Source organism: Astyanax mexicanus, chromosome 22 (genome assembly GCF_023375975.1).
Source record: "Astyanax mexicanus isolate ESR-SI-001 chromosome 22, AstMex3_surface, whole genome shotgun sequence".
NCBI classification, from domain to species: Eukaryota; Metazoa; Chordata; class Actinopteri; order Characiformes; family Acestrorhamphidae; genus Astyanax; species Astyanax mexicanus.
In genome coordinates this window covers 9,847,048-9,872,060 of record NC_064429.1, presented here as the reverse complement: position 1 = coordinate 9,872,060, position 25,013 = coordinate 9,847,048, and the positions used below count along the sequence as shown (strand labels likewise).

The 25,013-nt window shown below is 39.0% G+C and overlaps 2 protein-coding genes across 2 annotated transcripts in view; one reads left to right on the top strand and one right to left on the bottom strand.

The window, feature by feature from the left end:
* The window catches only part of LOC111190560 (patr class I histocompatibility antigen, B-1 alpha chain-like), a 116,762-nt gene that overhangs the window by 17,276 nt on the left and 74,473 nt on the right, over positions 1 to 25,013 (bottom strand). The gene's annotated exons all lie outside the window — the stretch shown is intronic.
* Positions 8,159 to 25,013, top strand: part of LOC125786766 (major histocompatibility complex class I-related gene protein-like) — a 28,171-nt gene continuing 11,316 nt past the window's right edge. The window contains exon 1 of the mRNA XM_049470269.1: positions 8,159 to 8,236. Within this exon, the coding sequence (XP_049326226.1) occupies positions 8,185 to 8,236 (52 nt within the window). The 5' untranslated portion in view covers positions 8,159 to 8,184. The remainder of the gene's footprint in view (positions 8,237 to 25,013) is intronic.

The window sequence follows — 25,013 nt, the reverse complement described above, 5'->3', positions numbered from 1 at the left end:
GTCAACAAAGACGTTCTTTAACCTCCTTCGTTAATTTTCACGTTGCGAAGCTCTTTGGGAAACACTCGCAGAACTGTCTCGTTCTTTACTCACGTCATTCGTTAGTTCGTTCGTTATTCGCTAAGGTTGATCGTTTTCGGGAAAACCACCCCTGATCTACAGTCAGAGCAATCATTAAAATGTTTAGAACATCTGAAACAGTGACAAAAAAGCCTGGAAGAGAAAGCAAGTGTATATTGCCACCACACACAGTGAGAAGGATGGTAAGAGAAGTAAAAAGTTCTCCAAAGCTAATTGAATTGAATTAAATGTTTGGGGTTATGATGTCTGGGATTATAACTGGGACTGTGTGCTTTGGTCAGATGAGATGAAGAGAGTGTTTGTTGCCAAAAAGCTCAAAGTGGGTCTGGTGTAACACTAAGGATGAGTTTGCAGAAAAACATTGCCCAGTGTTCAGTATGGGGGAAGATCAGTGATGCTGTGTGCCTGTTTCTCCTCCAAAGGACCTGGAAACCTTCTAAGGACACATTGCATCAAAAATTCTTTGAAATATCAGGACATTTTGAATCAGAATCTGGAGGCCTCTGCCCGAAAGCTGAAGATAGGTAATCACTGGGTCTTTAAGCAAGATAGTGATAAAGAACAATGGGTTAAGGTCTCTCTTTCTGTAGACTCCAATTTTGTGAAGAGTTATAGGAGAAGATTAAGTGCTGTTGTTGGCAAAAGGAAGTTGTACAGAGTACTAATGCCAGGGGTGCCAATAATTGTGGCACACATGATTTCAATAAAAGTATTTATTTCTTAGTGTGTGATATTTTTTTACCACCACTATAAAGGCACTTAAATTAAAGCTTTTTTTCTTTTTTTTGTATTGTTGTCCTGTATATAAAACAATGTTTTATTAGAAGCCAAAGAACACTTCTTAACCAGGGGTTCAAATAATTATGCAGGGTGCTGTATCGTAAATGCTTGTTTATAAAATATGTACTGTAGAGGACAAACAAGGAATATAAAAATGGTGTATTTCCTTCACAAGATGGGAAGAGCAGATGTATCTATGCTTGGGTGCATGTTTTACATTTAACTCTTCAACCACAGACGTAGCATCTCTATTTTGAAAGGTGGTGAATATAAGATACAAGTAGATCCACAACATTTTATTGTGTTGACAACTTTGTTCAAGCAAACAACTCCTCTTCCAATTCCAATGAAACCCTGCAACTATTTACATTATATTATACTAATTATACTACTAATCACATTCTAAATAAACAGAATCACTCATTCGGTTTGTGTATGAATACAAAGTAAACAAAGGTGCCCTTTGTCATCATGCAAAATAAGGCAGATATGAGGTTTGTCACAGATGTGATCAACATGTTCCGGAAAAATAGTTAAAGTATATAATGATGCAAATCAACAGTGATCTTATTGTCCTGAAATGTTATAAAGTAGAAAACCTGTAAAAAATGAACGTGTTCCTACTAAACTTCAGTGGGAGAAGGCAGGTCAAGTCAGCCATGCGAAACACTTTCTGCTGAATGTGTGTATTGAGTGGTTACAGAAGTATGTGGAATACGGCAGATCTACTCTGGAGAGGAAAGGTAAAGTGTGTGATATTATAAGTACATTACTGTAAATGCAGCTGCATCTCACTCTATATCAGGGGTATTTAATTAGAATTCAGTACAATCCAGTTGGAGAAAATTTTGTCAGTTCAAGGTCCTGGACATATTTAACCTTGTGTTATGATTGTGCTATATCCTATATAGGCGTTTTTTCCCGCCCCCGTCCCATGTACTAGCCGGGCCAGCTGTCTGCACAGATCTGATTGGCTGAGGAGAGCGTTTGGTGATCTTACACCACACGTGATTGGTCTGTGAGTTTACTGCGCCGCAAAGCACGTATAACAAAGACAAGAAAAGTTATGCCGTTTTAAATGGACACTGTCAGAAAGAAATCCTTCTCTGTAGTTTATCGGTTTGGGTCCGCATTGGACATGATTAATAAGCCTTAAGAACTCTGGATTTGGCCTTTCTTTCATCACTGAATTGTGGTTTCCCTTTCTTTAATCAGGTCGCCCTGTCCAACCTCGTGGATTTATAGTATTTCACTGGTGTTTTTCACAAATAATTTAGGAGAAATAGCATAAGACATAAATAAAACATGAAATACTTCTAAAATTAAAGGAATCCTGCCAAACCCGGGTTTTATACCCACAACTTCATTATTGTTGATCCAGTGCAACTGCATTTCAATCAACACAAACAATTGGCCAATCAATTTTAACCCTTATTCTTTAACAGAAATAATTTTGCATGGTAAAAAATATATATATATATATTGCAGAAATAACACTTGTTGTACCAAGTGTTGGCACAGTTTAATGTAACAATAAGACTTTGATGTATAAGTAAATCACATGCCAAATTAAAAAAGAAAAAAATACAACAGTAGCAAATATTTTAGAATATGATATGTAGTGTGCAGCATCACAACTGGAAAATAAACCTCTTAGTGTCTGGATGATAAATATTTGAGATCATTTTAAGACCCCTGTGTTTATTAGATTATTGGACACGTGAGACTTCTGAGCTCTTTATCTCTGGTGACACATTTGAGCAGAAGGAGATTTACGCTCCTTTTCTTTCTATCTGATCTCAATCCTGATTTGAGAACACAAATGGTCAGGAACTTTTTTACACGACATACTCAACAGTCCAACAGTGTAGAGCATTCTGACCCCATATATCCCTCTATTTCATTTCATTTAATATTCCAGACATTCCAACTCCAACAATTCCCTTTTCCTGCCTATGAGTGCATATGACCTCTCAAGGTACTCTCTCTCTCTCTCTTTCTCTCTCTGCAGTTCGTCCTGAGGTGTCTGTGTTCCAGAAAAACTCTTCTTCTCCAGTGGTGTGTCACGCTACAGGGTTCTTCCCCAAAGCAGTGATGATCTCCTGGCAGAAGAACGGAGAGGATCTGAATGAGGACGTGGAGCTCAGAGAGACGCTGCCCAACCAGGATGGAACCTTCCAGAAGAGAAGCATTCTGTACGTCTCACCTGAGGAGCTGAAGAACAACCAGTACACCTGTGTAGTTCAGCATGGAGGAATGGAAAAGGAGATACAGATATCTGACCGTACAGTCCTGTCAGGTAGGATCATTTTTTATAGAAAAGGAAAATTATAAATGTTTGAAAGGAATTTAAATTATTAATCATATAATAAAGATATTGCTGTCTGGTGTTGCAGATGAAGAGTCAGTGGGTATCATGATGTCACGTGTGCTGGAGCAGGGAGGACGTGAGGCGGACTCTATTACAAATATTTATTTACATAAACAAAAACTGAACACTACAAGGAAACAGAGATAACATATAAACTAAGTAACATGGCACACATGAACTGACGTACAACACCGGATAAACATTACAGGAACAAGAGGACTATATAAAGACACGGACAAACAGGAAACACCTGACGACAAGGTAACGAGGGGGCGGAGCTACTACTAACACAGGTGACAACAGGTAACGTAATGACACAGACGAACACTGGGACGGGCTACAAATGACCATAAACAAGAGCACATGGGACAGGAACTAGAGAACAGACAAAAGGTAAACTAACACAGAGCACATGATACAGAGAGACAGAAAACAAGGACAGACACAGGCTAGGGTGTTACATCACCCCCCCTCAACGGCGCCACTACCAGAGGTGCCGAGAGAGAGGGAACAGGGACTGGACAAGGGACACGAACAGAGACTGGACAGAGGACTGGACAGGGAATGGAAACTGGACAGGAGACGGAGACCGGGCATGGAACTTGACATGGGACGGAGACTGGAATGCAGACTGGGACGGGGACAGGACACATGGCTGAACAGGGGACTGGACACAGGGATTGACAGGGGACTGGGCAGGAGACAGAGACTGGACAGGGAACGGAGACTGGGACTGGACACAGGGATTGACAGGGGACTGGACAGAAGACAGAGACTGGACAGGGAACGGAGACTGGGACTGGACAGGGGACCGAACAGGAGACGGAGACTGGACGAAAGACTGGACAGAGGGCTGAGACTGGACAGGGGACTTAGACTGGACGAAAGACTGAACTAGGGGCTGGACACTTAACATGGACGAAGGCTGGACAGAAGGCTGAAACAAAGGTGGAACAGGGCCGAACACAGAACCAGGGGTTAAAACAGACTGGACCAGGGATACATATGGGGACTGAACAGGGGACCGGGCAAAAGACTGGGCGGATGACGGGGCAAAATTAGATAAAGGAACAGGGACCATAACACTGATGGGGACAGAAACTAACAGTAACTGGGACAGGAACAGAAACAGAGACTGAGATGGGTACAGGGACACAAACAGAGACAGGGACCAAAACAGGGAGAGACACGGGGACCAGATACACAGGAGGGTGCCCAGGACTGGCAAATGTCCAAGGAAATGTCTGTGGCAAAGTCTGGGGAGCCAGCCTGGGCACAGTGCTAAGGGTACAGTCCGGGGGTCTAGGAGCAAGCCTAGGAGCCTGTGACCTGGGGGCATACAAAGTTCTAGGAGCAGGCACTGCTGGTGCTGGAGCTGAGGCTGTAGCAGCGGGAGCTGCTGGTGCTGGAGCTGAGGCTATAGCAGCGGGAGCTGCTGGTGCTGGAGCTGGGGCATCAGGCGCGGCGGGTGCAGCTTGAGCAGGCGCGGCGGGTGCAGCTTGAGCAGGCGCGGTGGGTCTAGGAGCTCGTGACCTGGGAGTAGGCACAGGAGCAGAGGCGGGTGGCCCAGGCACATGAACTGGGGTGGCAGCGGGCACAGAGTCAGAGGCGGCCGGAGCCGCGGGCACAGAGTCAGAGGCGGCCGGAGCCGCGGGCACAGAGTCAGAGGGGGCCGGAGCCGCGGGCACAGAGTCAGAGGCGGCCGGAGCCGCGGGCACAGGTTTAGAGGCGGCCGGAGCCGTGGGCACAGGTTTAGAGGCGGCCGGAGCCGCGGGCACAGGTTTAGAGGCGGCTGGAGCCGCGGGCAGCGCTGATACAGAGGCGGCCGGAGCCGCGGGCAGCGCTGATACAGAGGCGGCCGGAGCCGCGGGCAGCGCTGATACAGAGGCGGTGGATCCTGCTGACGTGGAGGCGGCTGCCACCGCGGGCTTGGAAGCGGCTGACACAGCTGGCGAAGAAGCCGCTTCAGCTGGAGCTGAGAGTGCGGCTGCCGCCAAGCTGGGAGCCGGCCGGGCTGGAGAGCTGGAATCCGGCCGGGTTTGAGAGCTGGAAGCCGGCCGGGCTGGAGAGCTGGAAGCCGGCCGGGCTGGAGAGCGCGGTGGAGCTAGCAGGCTAGCTAGCTTAGCTGGAGCTGCGCTGACGAGCTCCAAGCCGAGGAGAGGCGCCGGGAGCGGTTCATCTCCCCGAATTTGCTCGGCGAGGAACCGGAGATACTCGAGGTCCGCCCTCCTAGTAGCCTGCCACTTAGCTACGTCCATTTCTGTTGATCCGGTGTTCTGTCACGTGTGCTGGAGCAGGGAGGACGTGAGGCGGACTCGATTACAAATATTTATTTACATAAACAAAAACTGAACACTACAAGGAAACAGAGATAACATATAAACTAAGTAACATGGCACACATGAACTGACGAAAAAACGTACAACACCGGATAAACATTACAGGAACAAGAGGACTATATAAAGACACGGACAAACAGGAAACACCTGACGACAAGGTAACGAGGGGGCGGAGCTACTACTAACACAGGTGACAACAGGTAACGTAATGACACAGACGAACACTGGGACGGGCTACAAATGACCATAAACAAGAGCACATGGGACAGGAACTAGAGAACAGACAGAAGGTAAACTAACACAGAGCACATGATACAGAGAGACAGAAAACAGGGACAGACACAGGCTAGGGTGTTACACATGATGTGTATCATCTTTGGTGTAGCGGTGACGGTTCTCTTGCTTGTCATTGCATTTGCTGGAGTTTTAATGTGGAAGAAGTCTGGTAAATAAAGAGAGATTCTGATCTCATTTTTTCATACATTCTAATAACGTAATTCCACTGTGTGGATCTCTCAGTAATGAATTCAATCAGAGGAGGAAATGATCATCTTCCACTTGTCTCTGTTTCAGGTTTTACACCTGTTCTTCTGAAAATCGGTTCAGGTAAGTCAGTCTTTTTGTGTACTAAATATGCATCTTGTTTATCAGATGTCGGAATATTAGGCAGATGTTTAATTCACATTTTTTGTTTCTTCCCAAGACTCTCCAACTCCAGCTACAAATTCAACTTCAACTCTTAACTCCAGTTACAGTTCCTGAAGTTGTTGCAGCACCACACTTAAGGAATATCACTGTCAGATTATGTTTGGTCATGTTGTATTGGGTGAGCTTTGAAGTTTTTGAACTCTATACACTGAATCTGTTCTGAGGGATTTCAGGGTTTGATAAAAGTCCGTTTTTGTTTAAAAAGCCACACATACATTTTACAGATCAGTGTACTTTAGGTATGCCAATACTGTACAAACTCTATGTGGCAAAAGGATATAAAAGTGCTTATATTAAGGTTTCATCACTGTTAACGTTAACTAAACCGTTCCAGAATAGTCTGTATTTTATTTGTTTTGTAGTGTACAGCTCCAATATTTTTAAAGAATATGAGCAAGATCCTGCACTCGTGTCAGCTGGTGGAATATCCATTACACTGTTTACAAGTGGAACATACTGCCAGAAGATGTTAGATGTGCTGTGATGGTTACTGTATTTTTACTGTACCTGTTTATATATTTGTACTGCATTTTTTTATTCCAGTTTTATAAAGCTTATGTACTTTCTTTTAATTCCATGTTATTAATTCTTAATTTAGTTTAGATATAGCTGCTTTCTTTAGATTTTTTTTTGTAAATTAAAATATTTTTAAATATCTTTTGGAGGTGATGTGCCAGAAAGAAACTGATGCTTTTATTTTATTTCGCTTTTTTGTCTTTTGTTTGTGTTTATTTAACACTGGGCATTAATTGTGCTATACAAATAAAATGCCGTCTGTTCTTTTTCTCTCTCTTGTTCTCTGTTGAATTTCTGCATCAATGACTCGTTTTTTGGGAGGTATCAGTGAAACTGTGTGTCTAAGAATGTAACTCTCAGGGTGGTGTGATTGGCAGTAAAAATTACTTAATATTGCACTGCACGTTTTTGCTGATCAATTTTCAAAAAAGGTTTTTTCTCACAGGTGCTACAACTTCCGTTGCGTAACAGTGCAGCTCTCAGTGTAGTGTCTTTTGTGGGAAAGTTTCCTGCGGAGCCTGTTTTACCGGTTTAAGAGAGCACATTCGTTTTCATTTTTATTTTAACTCTAAAGAGCACATTATGTCATAGAGACTTATTTATGTCACAGACCATTTAAAAGCTGTGTAAAGTTTCTTAACAACTTTAACTCATTAAACCCCTCAGAGTGCATTGGGAGGTGAGAAATGCTTTACTATCCCACCTTTTTTTAATTTGTTGGAATGGATTTATATTAATACATGTAAGGAATTTAAACAAATAAAACATGTGAATGATAGAAGCACTGTGTATTGCGTTGCATTTCCAATTCTGTATCACCCATCATTACCTACTCATACATACATTGTGTTTGAATGAAAGCAGATTCCCAACAAAACAGGAGTAGAACTACATTGTAGAACAGCTAATTATGGACTGATATAAAAGAAATTATCAATACTGATCAGCAAAAAGATTACTGCTAACTAAACATTTTAACCCAAATGTGTGAAGAAAAAGGATGCAAACTTTTAAATTCTCTTTGAGTAGGGCAATATGAACCTCCTGTTTTTATGATAATAGACCAAAATATCAACAAAAGGATTTTCCTAATGGCGTTCATTTTCACCCGACCAAAAAACACTCAAACGCATGTCAAGTCGTAATTACGACATTTAGGAGTTTTCGAGGAGGACTTGAAGGTAGCATGCGTTTGTTTACTTTCAAAACCTGCCTTTTAGTTTTCTTCTTAGCAACTCGTGAATCAGAACAGTGCTATTGGCTTTGGAATTGCTATTGAATTCTGATTGGTTGGATTTCTCTATTAAGACTTTTTTGGAACATAAGCATTAGTGTTCGGTGGATTAAGGACTTAATGTAGTTTATTAGTGTAACATACCTCAGTGAGAGATGATTAAAATCCTGATCTTTCTCATCTTTACTCCTCAGCTCACTTCAGCAGGTCAGTACTGCGGGTTTAAATCAGAGATTTATTTATTTATACACTAATGTCTACTTTATATAGAGCCCGAGAGGGATCGTGGATAAAAAAATAATAATAAATTAAGCGAACGATATAGCAGATCGTGATCATGTTTTCTTTAATTCTTACAAATCTTTAGTTATAGGGCTGCGTGATTATCATCAGTTATCTACATTTATAACCGGCTGCTTATTAATGCTCCAGTGTTACAGGTACAAATATAAACCATATAAAGTCAAAGGTATGATCCAATGTGGAATTGTGTTTATTTATTTATCTTTAACAAAAATATAACTAATATAACTAGACTTAGGTCCATGTGTACAATGTTAAAATGAGGAAATAAAGATCATGTAAAAATGTTTATAATGTAGTGTGTGACAGTTGTCAATAAATGGCTCATATCCCAGATAGCAAAATGACATTGATTCAAGAGAAATAATATTGAATCAACATTGATTTCTGATGTTGAATCAGCGTTGGAACTGCTCGTTATGAATAAATGTTGAATAAACAAACAAGGCCAACCCAAAATCAATGCTCATTCAACATTGAAGTACCATCAGGAATAATCATTGAATCAACATTGATTTCTGATGTTGATTTAGCATTGAAACTGCTTGTTATGTCTAACATTGAATAAACGTTATATAAACACCCAAGGCCAAAACAAAATAAACTCTTTCAATCAAAAGTTAAATGCAGTAAAAATGATTACAAATTTGTAGTTGATTTAATATTGATTGAAACAACTTTATAAAATGATCCTCTCCTCCACAAAATAAAACTCAAAGCAAAATTGAATTCAATTACATTACTTCATTTTTCAAAGTTTCAATTACATAGTTCATTTAGTAAACTGCAAATGTCATCAGTGCAAAATCTTTATGTTGATGGCAGGCTGCAGCTAAAATCAGACAAAAAATAAATAAATAAATACAAATTCAAACATTCAAATGAATAAAGAAATTCAGCAATTAATTCAAATAGCAAATAGATCACTACAATGGGTACGACAAACTATACTGTGAAATGAAATAAAAAACACATAAGAGTTACATATTACATAAGTTTATTTAACAGAACTGAGTTTTATATTATATTTGTAGCCTCGCTCTAAAATCAGCTCTGTGCACTGCGAAAAAATAACATTTCAACGAAGATGGTGGTTATATTGTGTTTACCATTGCTTTGCTGTTTAAACTACACTTGATCTGACGTTATTTCTTAATTATTATTATTTGTTTTACAAAACAGTCAATGCCACGCTATAGCTTGAAAGATCTGTGTATTTAACATTTTTTAATTTTGAATAATTGATGGGCAGCACAAGAAGCGAGAGCGATGTGGCAATTTGCTTTGACATTTTTTAAATATAAAAGTGAATTTCAATTAAATAATTATTTTCAGTTGAAGTGCTTTTCTCTTTTCATTTTTTATTTCCAACACTGTAGGATTTTAGAAAAGAGTAAGAATGAGCATCTGTCAAATTCTCAACAGAATGTATATATCTGCCATATTCAGCTAAAATTAAGACCATGTACTAAACAAATATAAATCTTTATAAATGTCAGAAAAAAAATAAATAACAGTAATATTAACTTACTGTGCACATTAAATATGTTTTATTATATAGTTGATTTCTATGGAAGCCCATTCCTGCCACCTAAAGAAAAATTGCATATTTTTATATATCGTTATTTTGAGAAAGCAAGTCATTATTGAGACAGTAAGCTATTTTGAGATACTATCTTAATATTGACTTAGTATTTTAAAATATTGAGATAGTAAGTCATTATTTTGAGATACTATCTCAAAATAAAGTCATTATTTCAAGATCCTAAGTCATTATTTTGAGATACTATCTCAATATTTTGAAATACTAAGTCAATATTAAGATAGTATTTTAAAATAGCTTACTGTCTCAATAATAATGACTTGCTTTCTCAAAATAATAAGATAGCACTTAATAAAAATAATGTGCTGTATTTTTTTAGGTGGTGGAAATGGGCTTTCATAGATTTTTGAAGGTCCTTTTCTGTGGTAAAGAAGTGATGGTACGTGGTATTTTGCTTGGGGTGCGCACAGTGATTCAATTCAATTAAATTTTATTTATATAGCGCTTTTTACAACAAAGGTTGTCACAAAGCAGCTTTACATGAAAAACAGGTTTACGCCTCTTATGAGCAGCACAACAGAGATGCCAATTTTTATGGTGACACAGTGGCAAGGGAAAAACTCCCTTTAAGAGGAAGAAACCTTTGAAGGAACCAAGACTCAGTCAGAGGAACTCATCCTACTTGGGTTGACCCGCTCAGTACAAACAAATAATAAACAAATAACAGAACAAAACAGTACAGAGAATGAGCTATAGCTAATGTAACAGGTACTAATTTGTGAATATAAGAATGTGATGGGCACAAACTATAGAGCTATGGCTAATACAGAAACAGATACTGAGTGTGCTAATGTTAATCAGTGCAGGGTTGTAGAGCCGGAGAACACAGCGGGCAGTGGAGAGCCAGGCTGGGAACATCAGGAACAGGGCATCTCCATACATATAAAAGAGATAGATAGAGAAAACAGAAAGGAAAGAAAGAGAAACAAAAAGCAGAAGTTAGAAGGGTTGTGAAATAATTCTGATGAGTAGAAGGTCAGGGCTGATTCTGAAAAGCTGGAACCACAGACGGACACATCCAGGAAGACCGGCCGGCCAGGCGTCTCAGCACATGTGAGAAAGATAGAGAGAGAGAACAGAGAGGGGAGGGAAGAAAAAGGGGTTAGAATGGTTTTATAAAACTCTGCTGGAGTGGGATGGGCACTGGTAGCAGCAGCTCAGGACATGGGGAGAGAAAGAGAAAGCAGATGATTAGGACAGGGTTTATATTTGCTGGATAAGCTGTAAGAGGAAGAAAATTGTAATGAGACATTACTCAAAAGCTTGAGCAAATAGAAATGTTTTGAGTCTAGATTTAAAGATTGAGAGTGTGTCTGAGTCCCGTATATTAATAGGGAGTTTATTCCAAAGTTGGGGAGCTTTATAAAAGAACGCTCTTCCTCCTGCATAGTTTTTTCTAATACGCGGGACTAATAACAGGCCAGCGTCTTGGGAGCGCAGTGACGGGGCGGATTGTAAGAAGTTCCTCTACATAATGCGGGGCCAGACCTTTGAAGGTTTTATACGTCAGGAGAAGTATTTTATAAATCTATACAAAATTTAACAGGTAGCCAGTGTAGGGATGAAGGAATAGGTGTAATGTAATCAAACTTTCTATCTCTAGTAAGCACTCTCGCGGCTGCATTCTGAACTAGATTGAGTTTATGAAGTAATTTATGTGGACTTCCAGCCAACAACGCGTTGCCGTAGTCCAGCCTTGAGGTTATGAATACATGTATCAGCTTCTCAGCATCTTCCAGAGAGAGTATACTGCAGATTTTAGCTATATTTCTTAAATGGAAGAATGCAGTTTTGACTATGCTACATATGTGTGCATCAAACGAAAGAATTGGGTCAAAGATGACCCCCAAGGTTTCTCACAGTTTTACCAGGCATAATTAAGTGATCGTCTACATCTACAGTATTAACATTTATGTTTTTATCAATATTAGGACCTAATAGAAGGGCCTCAGTCTTATCAGAATTAAGTAAGAGAAAGTTGTGCGTCATCCAATTTTTAATCTCTTTAATACAGTTATTTGATTTATACAGAGCTCCTCGTTGGGTTTAGCAGATATGTAAAGTTGCGTGTCATCAGCATAGCAGTGAAAGTTAATACCATGCCTACGGATGACTTTACCCAGTGGTAACATGTAAAGAGTAATGGACCCAGTATTGATCCTTGAAGGACACCATATTTTACTCTAGACTGATAAGAGCATTCGTTATTTAAATAAACACACTGGAATCAATCTCTCAGATAAGATCTGAACCAGGTGAGGGCTGATCCTTTAATTCCTATAGGATTTTCTAACCTATCAAGTAGAATAGCGTGATCTATGGTGTCGAAGGCAGCACTAAGATCTAGCAGTACAAGGATGGCAGTAATGCCCCTATCAAGAGCTGAAAGTAAATCATTAGTTACTCTAAGTAAAGCTGTTTCAGTGCTATGGTATTGTCTAAATCCAGATTGAAAAACCTCATGAATACTATTACTTTGTAGATACAAGCACAGCTGCTTAAACACAATTTTTTCTAAGATTTTGGCCACAAAGGGAAGATTAGAAATTGGTCTATAATTAGCAAGCTCATGGGGGTCCAGATTTGGCTTTTTGATAATGGGGAGAGTTGGGTACGTAGCCCATGCTAAGGGATGAATTGACAATTTCTAGTAATGATTTACCCACCTTTGGTAGTGCTTGTTTAAGTAACTGTGTGGGTACTGGATCTAGTATACACGATGTCGATTTTGATGAGTTAATTACACTAAGTAAATCTTCTTCTGTAACCGGGCTGAAATACTCTAGGTGTGGCTCAGAGCTGGAGCAGCATACATCAATATCTATAGGTAAATTTTGGAAGTGATACTGAATTTTTTGTCTAATGTTATTAATTTTATCATCAAAGAACTTCATGAAATCATTACTATTAACGTCGGCAGGGATAACGGAGCAAGTTTGTTTTTGACTGCCGGTGAGTTTAGCCACAGTAGTGAAAAGAAATCTAGGGTTGTCTCTGTTTTTCTCAATAAGCGCTGAGATGTACTGAGATTTCGTTTTAATAAGGGCTTTTTTGTAGTCTGTGAGACTATGCTGCCATGCGAGCCGGAAAAATTCCAGTTTTGTGTGTCGCCATTTACGTTTAAAGTTACAAGCGGTTTGTTTTAATGTGCGTGTGTGGTCATTATACCACGGTGCTAGCTTTTTAGCCCTAATTAGTTTTTTTTTTCAGCTTTAGATTTTCTGTTATGTGCTTGAGATCATGTTCATGGGACGGAAGGGAGATAGGTAAGTTGGGGAGGTTATTTAGAAATGCATTAGCAATTGAGGTTGTTATTTTACGCTTGCTGATATAGCGGGGCGGGAGAAGGATATTTTGATTAAAACCTATTTCAAACATAATTAAATAGTGATCGTATATTGAGTCATGTTGAGAAAGAGTAACTGTATTCTCAGCCTCAATACCCAGTGTCAAAACTAAGTCTAATGTAAGACTACATCGGTGAGTGGGGCCAGTAACATTTTGTTTAAAGCCTAGAGCAGGGGTGTCAAACTCATTTTGGTCGAGGGCCACATTGGAATATTGGCTGTCCTCTGAGGGCCAGATGTAACTTATAAATGTAATAAAATGTAATATAAAATGAATGTAATTACTCCTTAATGTTAAATAACTCAATATATTATTTATTCAAATAAACATTACAGTTGAATGGGAAAAAATGTTTGCTTGTTGCTCTATTAACATAAATCCTTTTAATTTGTCATGTTATGAAATCCAAAAACTCCATCAATCAAGAACCAAACTATTCAAGTGAATAGAAATGACATCAAATACAAGTTATATTAACTTTGATCAAAACGTTTGATACTGAAAAGAGGCTTAATAAATATAAAATAAAAAATTGTGAGCTGTTAAGAACATGTGACAGATTTAGCATTTCCTCAGATTTAGCAGTTCCTCATCCAACCACTCTAGTCGGAGCTGCAGCAGCAGCATAACAAGCCCCGCTGTCTTTACTGAGTCAGAGCTACAGCCCAGCCACGGGCTACAGGGCTCAGCTGAGCCAGTCTGGAGCGTTTTTACAGTTTTTAAGTTCTTCTGTGTATGAAATAAAGATTTTAACCCCAATAACCGGATAATACAGTTCATCTTTCAGCCCAAGCAGCTAACAGCAGCAGTTTAGAGCAGCCGTCACAGAGTCACTGCTCGGATTACATTATAAACAGGTCAGTTAGCGCGCTGCTAACCTCAGGATGTTTATAACTACGGAGTTTAGTGGACACACCACTGCTGCAAGGTTAGACTGTTGAAGGATACTGAAGACTATTAAAGGCTATTGGAGGTTATTGAAAGGGTTATTGGGGCAGAAATCAGTAAAGGCTGGTTAGATAAGTGATTCACGTCCTCGTCCTTTGCTGCGGTGAAACTGTGACTAGCGCTGTCACAGTGAGGTTTATTAACGTCATTAAAACAGATTTTGTCAGGTATTGTCTTATAAATATTTACACATAACTTATATCTCTCCTAAAAAGCGTTTATTTTGGTCAGTAACACTCTTTGTAACACAAAAGGCATACCGGTCTTTTGCCTTGAAGCACAGCCGTCCGTCTGCATCAACTTTTCTTTTTCTGGACATTATGGGATAAACATTTGTATGTCTCAATTCCACCCGCGAAGTTACGCCTTCCCTCCGGCAGGGTTTCCACATCAATGACTACACTGCCTTGTAGTGGCAGTAAGCCGTAACTTCGCGGGTAACACAATCGACAAGCATTGTGGGAAATGTAGTTTTTGGTCAAAGCACGCTTCTGACCTATTTATTATAGACACTAAGATCTTACGAGCTCTCGCGGGCCACATAAAAGGAAGTGGCGGGCCACATTTGGCCCGCGGGCCTTGTGTTTGACACATGTGGCCTAGAGCATCCAAGACTGATTTAAATGCAATTTTTAGTGGATCCTGATCCTTTTCAAAGTGGATATTAAAGTCTCCAACAATTACAACCTTATCAGAAAGAAGAGTTACTGCTGCTAGAGAGTCAGCAAATTCACTGATAAAGTCTAAGTATGGTCCAGGAGGATGATACAGAAACGAATGCTGCATTTTGGAAGCAGGAGATGGGACTGATACTTTAAGACTAAGAACTTTAAACGACTTAGCATTAAATCCTGAGTTTTGAGTTATACCCATCATTGAGTCATAAATTGTGGCTATACCACCACCACGACCAGGGGTGAGTGGGTAATTGAAATAGCTAAAACCTGGAGGGGTAGACTCATTTAAAGCGATATATTCATCGGGTTTAACCCAGGTTTCACATATACATATTGCAAGATGATTATCAGTAATAATATCATTAACAATAACTGATTTAGGTGCTAGCTATCTTATATTTAATAGCTCTAGTTTAAATACGAACGCTGCTGGTACTCTGAGAGACGGATGCAGTTGTTATAATTTTAATAAGATTATTAAAACAGATTATCTGACCTTTTCGTTTTCGAGCTACACGGGGGACAGACACAGTCTCAATCCTTAACGGTATAGCTGCACTTGTATCAAAAAAAGGCACATAATTATGACTCACAGCCTTATGAACAGGAAAGTGGCAAGATAAATAATTAGAAAGATGTATATTACTAAACTGCCCATTGTTTAGACCACTAACCTGGCCGGTATGACTGGTTAGGGCCAGTCAGTCCCGGCGTAGCACAGCCTCAATGTTTCCAGAGAGGACGGTGGATCCCAGGCGACTGGGGGTGAAGACCGTCTCGGTGGAAGAGGGCTGGGCGCTCCAGAAAGCTCTCCCAGTTGTCCACGTAGCCGATTGCACTAGCAGAGCACCAGTCCCGCAGCCAGCAGTGGAGAGCGTAGAGGGGGCTGAACGGCTGGCTCCCACGGCGGTAGGTGGGCATCAGACCAGAGATGAGGAGGCGGGCGCGGGTCCAGAAGAGTGCGGAAGTGCTCCTTCAGGACCTCACTGCGCCAGGCGGGCGGACGTGTCGTTGGTACCCACATGCAGGCGACGGTGCTGGGCAACGTCCAGGACCCGAGCTCCTGTATAACACGACACTCCAGCATTACCTTTAGCTTTAGACACCTTTAAATGCCTCACAATAGAATCCCAGACAATGAGGCTACTGCCCTTATCGGTTTTCCTCGGGGCTGGAGGAGCTGAAGGAGGCGACGGCCGATCCAGGCGGGTGAGCTCCTTGCTGAGCATCAGGAGAGCGCGGTCCTCCATGGTCGCCATTACCTCGAAGTAAGCACAAAAACAGCGGCAAAAATGGAGTAATAACCATGGGCGTGGTAGTGGGGGGAAAAGTGGACCTGACTACCCAGGGCCCGAGTAGGGAGAGGGGCCCATAAAAATCCTGATTTATTTATTTATTTATTGTGATGTTTTTATTATTGAATTGGGCCCTCCAATAAACTATTTATTAATTAATCTATCAAATATATTGATAACATCAACTGAGAGAATAAACAGTCCTCTAAACATATTGGACATTCTGGGGGCCCCCTCCTGGAGGCGCAAAATGGTTTAGTCCGCCGCACAGCCACCGACTACAGGTGTACCGTCAGTGAGCCCAGATTTAATGATCTGTGGGCTAAAGACATGCTGCCCAAAAAGCAGAAATCAGGTTATCAAAATAAGAAAGAAAGGAAGGAAAAAGAATAAGAGGAGGCAGCTGTTGACGGTTTTCTTTCCCAAAGGTGAACCGAGTTTGCTTGTTATACAAAGTCCAATTAAAGTTAACGTAGTCCACTCCAGACAGCTGCTGCTGATGTTTGTATACTCACGTGAAGTCATTATCTTAGCTAGTTGCCAACCAGGTATAAAGACAATTATGAGCCGCCTAACCTTAGTTATCAACATTAACCAGTTTTAGAAACAAACAGTGGTGCAGCAGTGGTCAAGTATTCAAGGGCGAGCCCCCCCCCCCCCACCCCACAAGCCCACCTTACGTTGGTATGTTGGTTCGCGCGCGCGAGAGAGTGTGAGAGAGAGCTGCTGACTGGTAGAATTGCTGCCTAAATACGAGTTGTTTACCTTAAGTTTAAAGTAAGTTATTCTTTTGGTTCAGTGCGTGTGCTCTAGCCTATTGTCTACTAACACAGAAGAGCTGAAAGTGAAACAATGCTGAGACTTAATAAATGATACACCTAGAAATATTTCTGCTGCATATATCAACATGAAAATAGCCTACCAATATCACTGTAGGTGCAAGTGCACACTAGTAATATATTAAGCAATAAAGCAATTTATTATTTTTGTCTGGTAAAAAGCCTTAGCATTGCTGTGCAGTGCTGTGCTTAAAAGCTATTTTTTAGCGTTTAATGCTCAATAAATTCATGATGTTATCAAAGCCATTAAATAACTAAGTAACTGTGATCTCAATATTAATCAAAAATAATTGTGATCATGATTTTTGCCATACATTTTTGCCAGAGATTGTAGCTTAAAAATGTATTAATGCTTTTTTATTTTGGATAAATATTTTTTTCCTTTATTTTTGCTCACGTTCTTCATGTACTGGCATTAATGGGGCCCACTGACATTGCTAGTGTACAGGGCCCAAAATTTGCTGCTACGCCCCTGGTAATAACACAAAATTAATAGCTAGCTGATGGATTTTATAGGTTTGGAAAGGTTGTAAAGACGGTTTAAATAAATAGTATAACAGGTAATCAATTTATAAATAGTTATACAAAGACCAGCAACAGAGACGCGCTAAACAAACAGCCAGCAGGTACGCAAGCTGGAAGTTGCGTCACTCACCGTCCAAACCAAGTGTTGTACCAGGAGTGGCCAGTCATGGTTGCGCAGCTGACTGTTGTTGTGGTTTCACTATGTGGCACATCTGTGTTTCCCTCCAGGTTTTCCTTAAAGTAGAACACTAACTCTTCATATGATGGGTATTTGTTCTGGCCCAGTGTAAAAAAGTCCTTATATTCATTTTTTTTGTGCAAAATGGCTCGTATGGCATGTTGCCAATTAATTTTATAAGTATAAAATCAGCTTGGGCCAGGCAAATTTCAGGTTTTCCTTAAAGTAGCAGACTAGAACTCTTTATCTGATGGGTATTTGTTCTGGCCCAAGATTTAAAAAATCCTTTAAAATAACACTGGATCATCTGCCTTTTGTGTGCAATGACTTTTAAAATACACTGTATTAAATAATTACTTATTATATATTACATTATTAATTATATATTAAATAATAAAACAAAATATTTTACAGTATAAATTAGCTTGGACCAGGTTAATGCCAGGTTTTCCTTAAGTAGGAGGCTAATTCTCTAATAAGATGTTTTCTTCTTAGGAAATGAATGAATTACACTAGAACATCAAATTTATGTTGTAAGTAAAACTGGAAAAAAATAAGTGATGGAAGATCGTGTATATACAATTACATTTAATAACACTGTATATTTACATTGTTGATAAACAGCTGTACTGCTTTTCTTCATTCTATCTCCTTCGCTATTAGTCTGTGAGGTGTTTACCATGATCTGCGCAGCAGCGAGGCTTGTGTGAGCTACGAATATCAAACAACTTCAGTCGGGGAATACGAGGCTGCGAATATAGAGCCAAACAAATCTGGAGCTGCGAATATCAAACCAAATTAAGCCTCGTAAATTATTACTCCGCACATACAACAAAAATAATCCCAGCTAATTATTAAGCGTCTGCAACTGCATATACATCTCCTGCGCTGCATTCAAGCTCCTCTGGAGCGCTTTTCATAGAGTCTGAATACACACATTGCTGCATAAAAAAATAAATGAAATAAAATAAGTTTTAATAAAATATGCAGCTTAGTCTCAGTTACATTTGATCGTATAGTTAGTTTTTTTAGTACTAGACTCAGACAGAGTAAGTTTTCTTCCTTATCTCTCCTTTATTTCTTTTTCTTTTTAGAGAGATTTTTTAACAGGGCAGAACATTTAACGTTACATTAATTAAACAAACAGAACCACAACATACCTGCACATACACAACAAAAATAATCCCAGCCGATTACTAAGCGTCTGCAACTGCATATACATCTATAAAACCTGGAACAAAGGAAAATACAGTACATGAAATTGTAGTTCAAAATAAAAGCACAAAGAAATAATTTCATTTTTACTACTACATCACATCAACCAACTTCCAACAGGAGTATAAAACATAACTAGAGCCTATTTTGTTCACTAAAGGTTAATATAATTTTAATAATTTTGTAAGAATTCATATTATTTTATGTAGTTCTTTTTTCAATTATTTTTGAAATCTTTTTTTAACTCCGTTACATGTGGTTAATTATATAAAGTGCCCTCCTTATCTTGGATTTGTCTGTTCTTTATAAAAAATCCTGTCTGATCTTCAATCAAGAGAAGCATCACAGTTATCTGCCGTATGTCAACCAGCTTGACTGGTATTCCCAGTAAATTTTACAGTATTTTCCTGTAATAATGTGAGTTATCTGTTATTAACAGTTTTTAGCTGACAATTTTAAAGAAACGATTTGGATGCTTTTCTGTAATTTTACATATATCATTGCCAAATACAGTTTATTACTGCAAAAAAATAAATAAATGTACAAGGAATATTTTGTATGGAGTACTACAGTAGCAGGTGTAATAAGGTTGTAACACCAAGTGACTGCACTGTAAATCAGAATCAGATCAGAATGCTTATGAATAAATATACAAAACGTTTTTTTTTTCTTATTTGGTTAATAATTTGTATTTAGTTAGGTAAATGACCGTTATGGGTTCCCTGATAGCAAACTTACTTTGGTCCTAATCTGGCCCAGGCGAGTCACAACATCTGTAACAAATCTGGCAGACGAATTTGGGCCGGCTTATTTTTGCACAATGGGCCCAAACCGGCACAGATACGTTTTGCATATCCGATTTGAATTTGGGCAAAAACTGGCACAGCTCGACACTGAATTTCATTACATTTGGCCCAGATTTGGCTCAGAATCAAACTTACTCTGGTTCTAATCTGGCCCAGGCGAGTCACAACATCTGTAACAAATCTGGCAGACGAATTTGGGCCGGCTTATTTTTGCACAACGGGCCCAAACCGGCACAGATGTGTTTTGCATATCTGATTTGAATTTGGGCCAGAACTGGCACAGCTCTACACTAAATTTCATTACATTCTTCCCAGATTTGGCTCAGATCTATGACTCATTTTCTAAATCTGGTCCAAATACAGCACAGACTCATTTACAGTTAGACAGACACTGGCCCAGCTCTGCCCCACCTTCTATGCTAAACATCTTCATACCCAAAGCTGATATGGTCCAAAACCTATAGCCTTACTTGTAAACATGCTCTAATAAAAGCTTTATTTCAACATATTATTTTTGTTACCCTTCCTACAACCACTCAAATACAATTTTCATACTTACTCTCCTTATTCAGACATATAGGCATGAACATAAACAGAAAAAACAACAAGAGTTCGAGTTTATTTAAATTTTATTCTGTAGTTGAATATACAAGCTTTAACATATAGTATATGCAAAAAGAAGACTATTAGAAAAGTGTGTGTGTATATATAGATTTGCATATTTACACTTTTTGCCATTGTTACCATGTCACACGTTTCAGGTCACGGCTTCAATGGCTGCCAGATATGCATCCTAAAAAAGAAAATTACTTGTTTTAATTATTTTCAATACTCAACAATTACGTGTTATTAAACCACAAACCGTTGTAGGTAGCCAAGTTTAGATGAAAATAAATATATATTAGTTTTTTTTTACATTGATCATTGGATATTCTACCCAAAATGCATTTGCATGATATAATACAATCTTAAAATAGGGAATGCCACTTAAAGTTAAACTGTATTTATAACTGAACTGAGCCTGCATAGTGTGGTATTACCATGAAAAAGAGCATAAAATAAATTATTGAATAAACCTGACCGCACTCAAATGATAAACATTTTCTAATTTGTTTTTTTTGTACGTGATTTGTACAGCCTCCAGCTGCGACAGTATGTCAACGGTCAACAGCCAATAATTATTTCTTGGAAAAAATTATAATTGTTACTGAAGAGTAACCATTTATTATACCTTGGGTGTATTGACAAATATCTTCCAATTATGATTACTTAACTTAGTATCGATAATTACATAAAGGTGTGAAACCTTGTATTTTATATGCATTAACCAATACTCACATTGTATTTGATACGCATATATAGAGAAGATTAACCAATAACCACAATATATATTCTTTACACATATAGTAAAACATTGTTTGATCAGGCATGTGACTAACACAGACTCTATTATATGACAAATTAACCCACATGATACATAAGGCATTTACTAACACATAGGATCTATTGTATGGCATACTAACCACGTGTTACTAACACATTAACATATAACATATGAAATCTATTGTGTGACTTGCGTAGCTCAAGCTTGAAGCATTTCGTTCACTGCATGACCCTAACTAACGGCCATCAATCATCGGCTAGTGCACTCTGTACGAACTGAATTGATACAAAGGAGACTTCGGGACGAACAGTGCGGCCTTTCTCTCTCTGTGCGCGCAAAGTTCTTCACCTACCAAAGCGGGAGGAGGACGCGCGCACATAGGGAGGGCGGCACTGTCCAATTACTAAAACAGTATCACACTGTCTGACTGGACACAGTCAAGGCCAAACACTAGTGGTCCGGTCAGACCTGTGAAACTTGAGTACTAACACGTGAAATTATGCATACTAACATGGGATGATTTTAGCAACGCCTCATCAGCAGGTTTCACGTCATTTGGGGTATAAAACATGGAGTCAGATCACAGGGGGGTCAGAACTTATGCTGGGACGGCTGTTAAACTGTCTTTTCATGTATGGGTTCTCCAGAATTCAGTACTTTGTAATAAATACTTGGTTTGCTTTCAACTTCACTCCACCTGTCTGTGACTCTCTCTATCAAACGAACACGCAGGGGAGTTGTACCCCGGACGAGGGGTGGGTGTGGACCCATCTTTCATTTTCTTTTTTACAACATTACAAAACTCAAAACATATATATAAGTAACCAAATATAATAAGCACTCAAGGTGACAGGTCAAATTTACCTATTCACTCACACTAACCTGGGCCACTTCTATAACTGCAGTAAATAACACTAATTCTGCTTTGGATTTTTTCAGGTGTTTTTTTTTTAAGTAATTTAAATTTGACATTTTAATCTTCTTGTTGTACATATTTTGTGAAGGATTTGGAAATTATTTCTTAATACAGCTTGGGAATAAACATAATACAACAAAATACAAACACAAATATAGCCGCAAGCGGCGATTTACGGGGTTCGAGCGTCACAGGCAAAGAGGCCCCTGGAGGCCAGTTAGGCTTAAAACCTGTTGCTGGTTGACCGTCATCACCAAACTGGATAACCAAGCTGGGTGACCAGCGTGACCATAAAGACAGTAATGACAATGCCGGATGAGTGGTGTGAGTAAACTAGTTGAAAAATATTGATAAATTGAGCTGTAGTGTTCATCAGGTGTTATGTGGTCTCTTGCTGCACTCTAGTAGACATTTGGTGAAACAACTTCAGTTCTTAAATTGAAAAACCCAAGCCACATTTATCCTGCTGAGAGCCTAGCAGTGAGGCATAAAAGGGCACATATCAGTAACCAATAATAGTGTATAAGTTTTGACCTGATTAACATTCAGCCTGTCAAAAGCTTGCTGGAATGTGATTGGCTAATAGTGACCACAAAAGTGTCCATATCAAATTTTCATTTGGTGTACCATTAGTGCATGGGCCATAGATGATAATTGGCTAGGATGACCTTGATAGCTTGTATGGTTCTAGAGAAACAGCTATCAAGCATTGGCTCCGCCCCCTGGGGGGGGTGTATGTCTACTTAAACTGACAGGGTATCTGAGAATCATGTAATGATCAAAGGACTGAAGTGGTATTAATGTCAGGTTAAGCATTCAAAAGTTATAAGTGTTAAAGACATTTTGCTGCACCATGGTAGAACTAATTTGCATATGGCGGCCATGTTGTTTACAAATGTAAAGATTTTTTAAATAATTATTGAGGAGTAAGCTCTGCTGAACTGTTTGACACCAAACATGTCATGATTGGTCAAGGAGCCAAGGAAAAGATCTCAAAATTAAGTTTTGCATATTATGCAAATAAAAAAAAAATTAAGTGGGTGGAGCATAAACAAGAATGACCCAGGCGGCTGAGCAGCATGACCAAGAAGGATAAAGATGTTCAAGCAAGATTAAATAAGTTCAGCAGAGCTTTAATTTAGAATAATTCAACTGTAGCTGTTTCACCAAATGACCACCAGAGCGCAGCAAGAGACCACATATAACCTGCTGAAAATCTATTTGTCTGTTAGAAAGAGAGAGGTTCCTATCCGAGTATATTTATTTATTACAGAGAGAAGAAAAGTCCGATTTGGCTGCAAATTGGTAGTCATGGTCAAGTGGTCTGTATATATATGTATGTAAATTTGTGTGTTGATAGGGTCAAAGGTTCCTGACTTCTGACCATTTAGGTTTGAAAAAAGCGATAATACAGGCTTATGGCCTACAAAATCGCTGTTGCTCTTTGGCCATATTAGAGGCAAAAAATATCAGATTTGGCTAAATATTTGCAAACAAGATCAGATTATAAGTCTATATATGTGTACAAATTTATGTGTTGATAGGGTGAAAGGTTCCTGTCTTCTGTCCATTTAGGTTGGAAAAAAGCGATAAATAGAATAAATTGAAAATAGTTAATTTTTCACTGTAGAGCCTACTGAAGACTTATTTGGCTCATACTTGGCACATGTGCTTCAAATGTCATTGTTAATTAGTAGCTTCAACAGTTTTGGCATGTTTAAAACTTTGACGGAGTTTTGGCCAAATAACTCTGAAAAGGCTTTCACGTACTTGTTTGATCAAAGGTTTATGGGCCTCAAATAGTTAAAATGTCAAGATTTTTTCGATAATTATTTACCTACAGGGTCTCAAGATTTCATCAAGACCAAATTTGTTTTGATTGATTGAGGATTTAAAGACAAGTTCGAAAAGAGCCATTTTTACGCTTTTGGCCATTGATGAAAATCTTTGCATTTTTGGTAAACACATGCAATTACAAAGTTGTAAAGGCTACAGCAAAGTATACAACTAAAAAAGAATAATAAGCCTAGGCCACTTGTACCTTTAGATATAACTGATTTTCTGCTATAGCGCCTCCTTGAGGCCAATCAACGCCATATTTTAATGGATGATAGAAGGCCCTGAGGTACATGTAGGGGCCAGTTGTTCAAAGGTAATCTGATCGGATTTTGGTTATCGGATTGGATCAAATCTGGAAAACGGGTTGTTCAAAAGGGAAAGAAGCAATCTGAAATCGGATCAGATCATGTAATCCAATCCTAGTTTGTTAATGGATCAAACCTTCAGTTTCTGTTGTTCAAAACTTTTCAGTAGGATTTGGATAACTTTGATCCAAAAAAACAGGATTACCCTGATCCCAACAAGGGGTAGGATTTCAAGGTGGATTTCAGGAAGAAAATGTAGTAAAACTTTAAAATCAAAGTTTTAAAGTAAAAAAAAATGTATTTGTACAATTTAGTGTATATACTTTTATTTCTATTTTGCACTTGACCTGTTTAACCGTTACAGTGATAAAGTAGACATAGGCTACCAATTAAGCCTTTTACTGTAGTAAAGTAAAAATAAAAACAATCTTGACCCCATGAAATAAACCCCCCAAAAGATTTCAATAACAAACAAAAATAATACATTCATTTTTTCATCTACGTCACTGTCATTCATCACTGTATATTAATGTCAAGGAAACATTTATCAGATATGAAGCTGTCAAAAATAATTTCGAACAATTGCAAAGAACACCAGAGTTTGTTCTGGTTCTTCAACAGGCTCAGGTGCATCATAAACATCACAGACAGGGACATTGCGTCTGGTAGCAACGTTGTGCAGGACAATACATGCAAGTGTTATGTTGCATGCTCCCTGTGGTTCAACTCGCAAATAGTTAAGTCATGCAAAGCGTCTCTGCAGAACGCTCAATTGCTCGTATTGTTTTGCAATAAGCAGTATC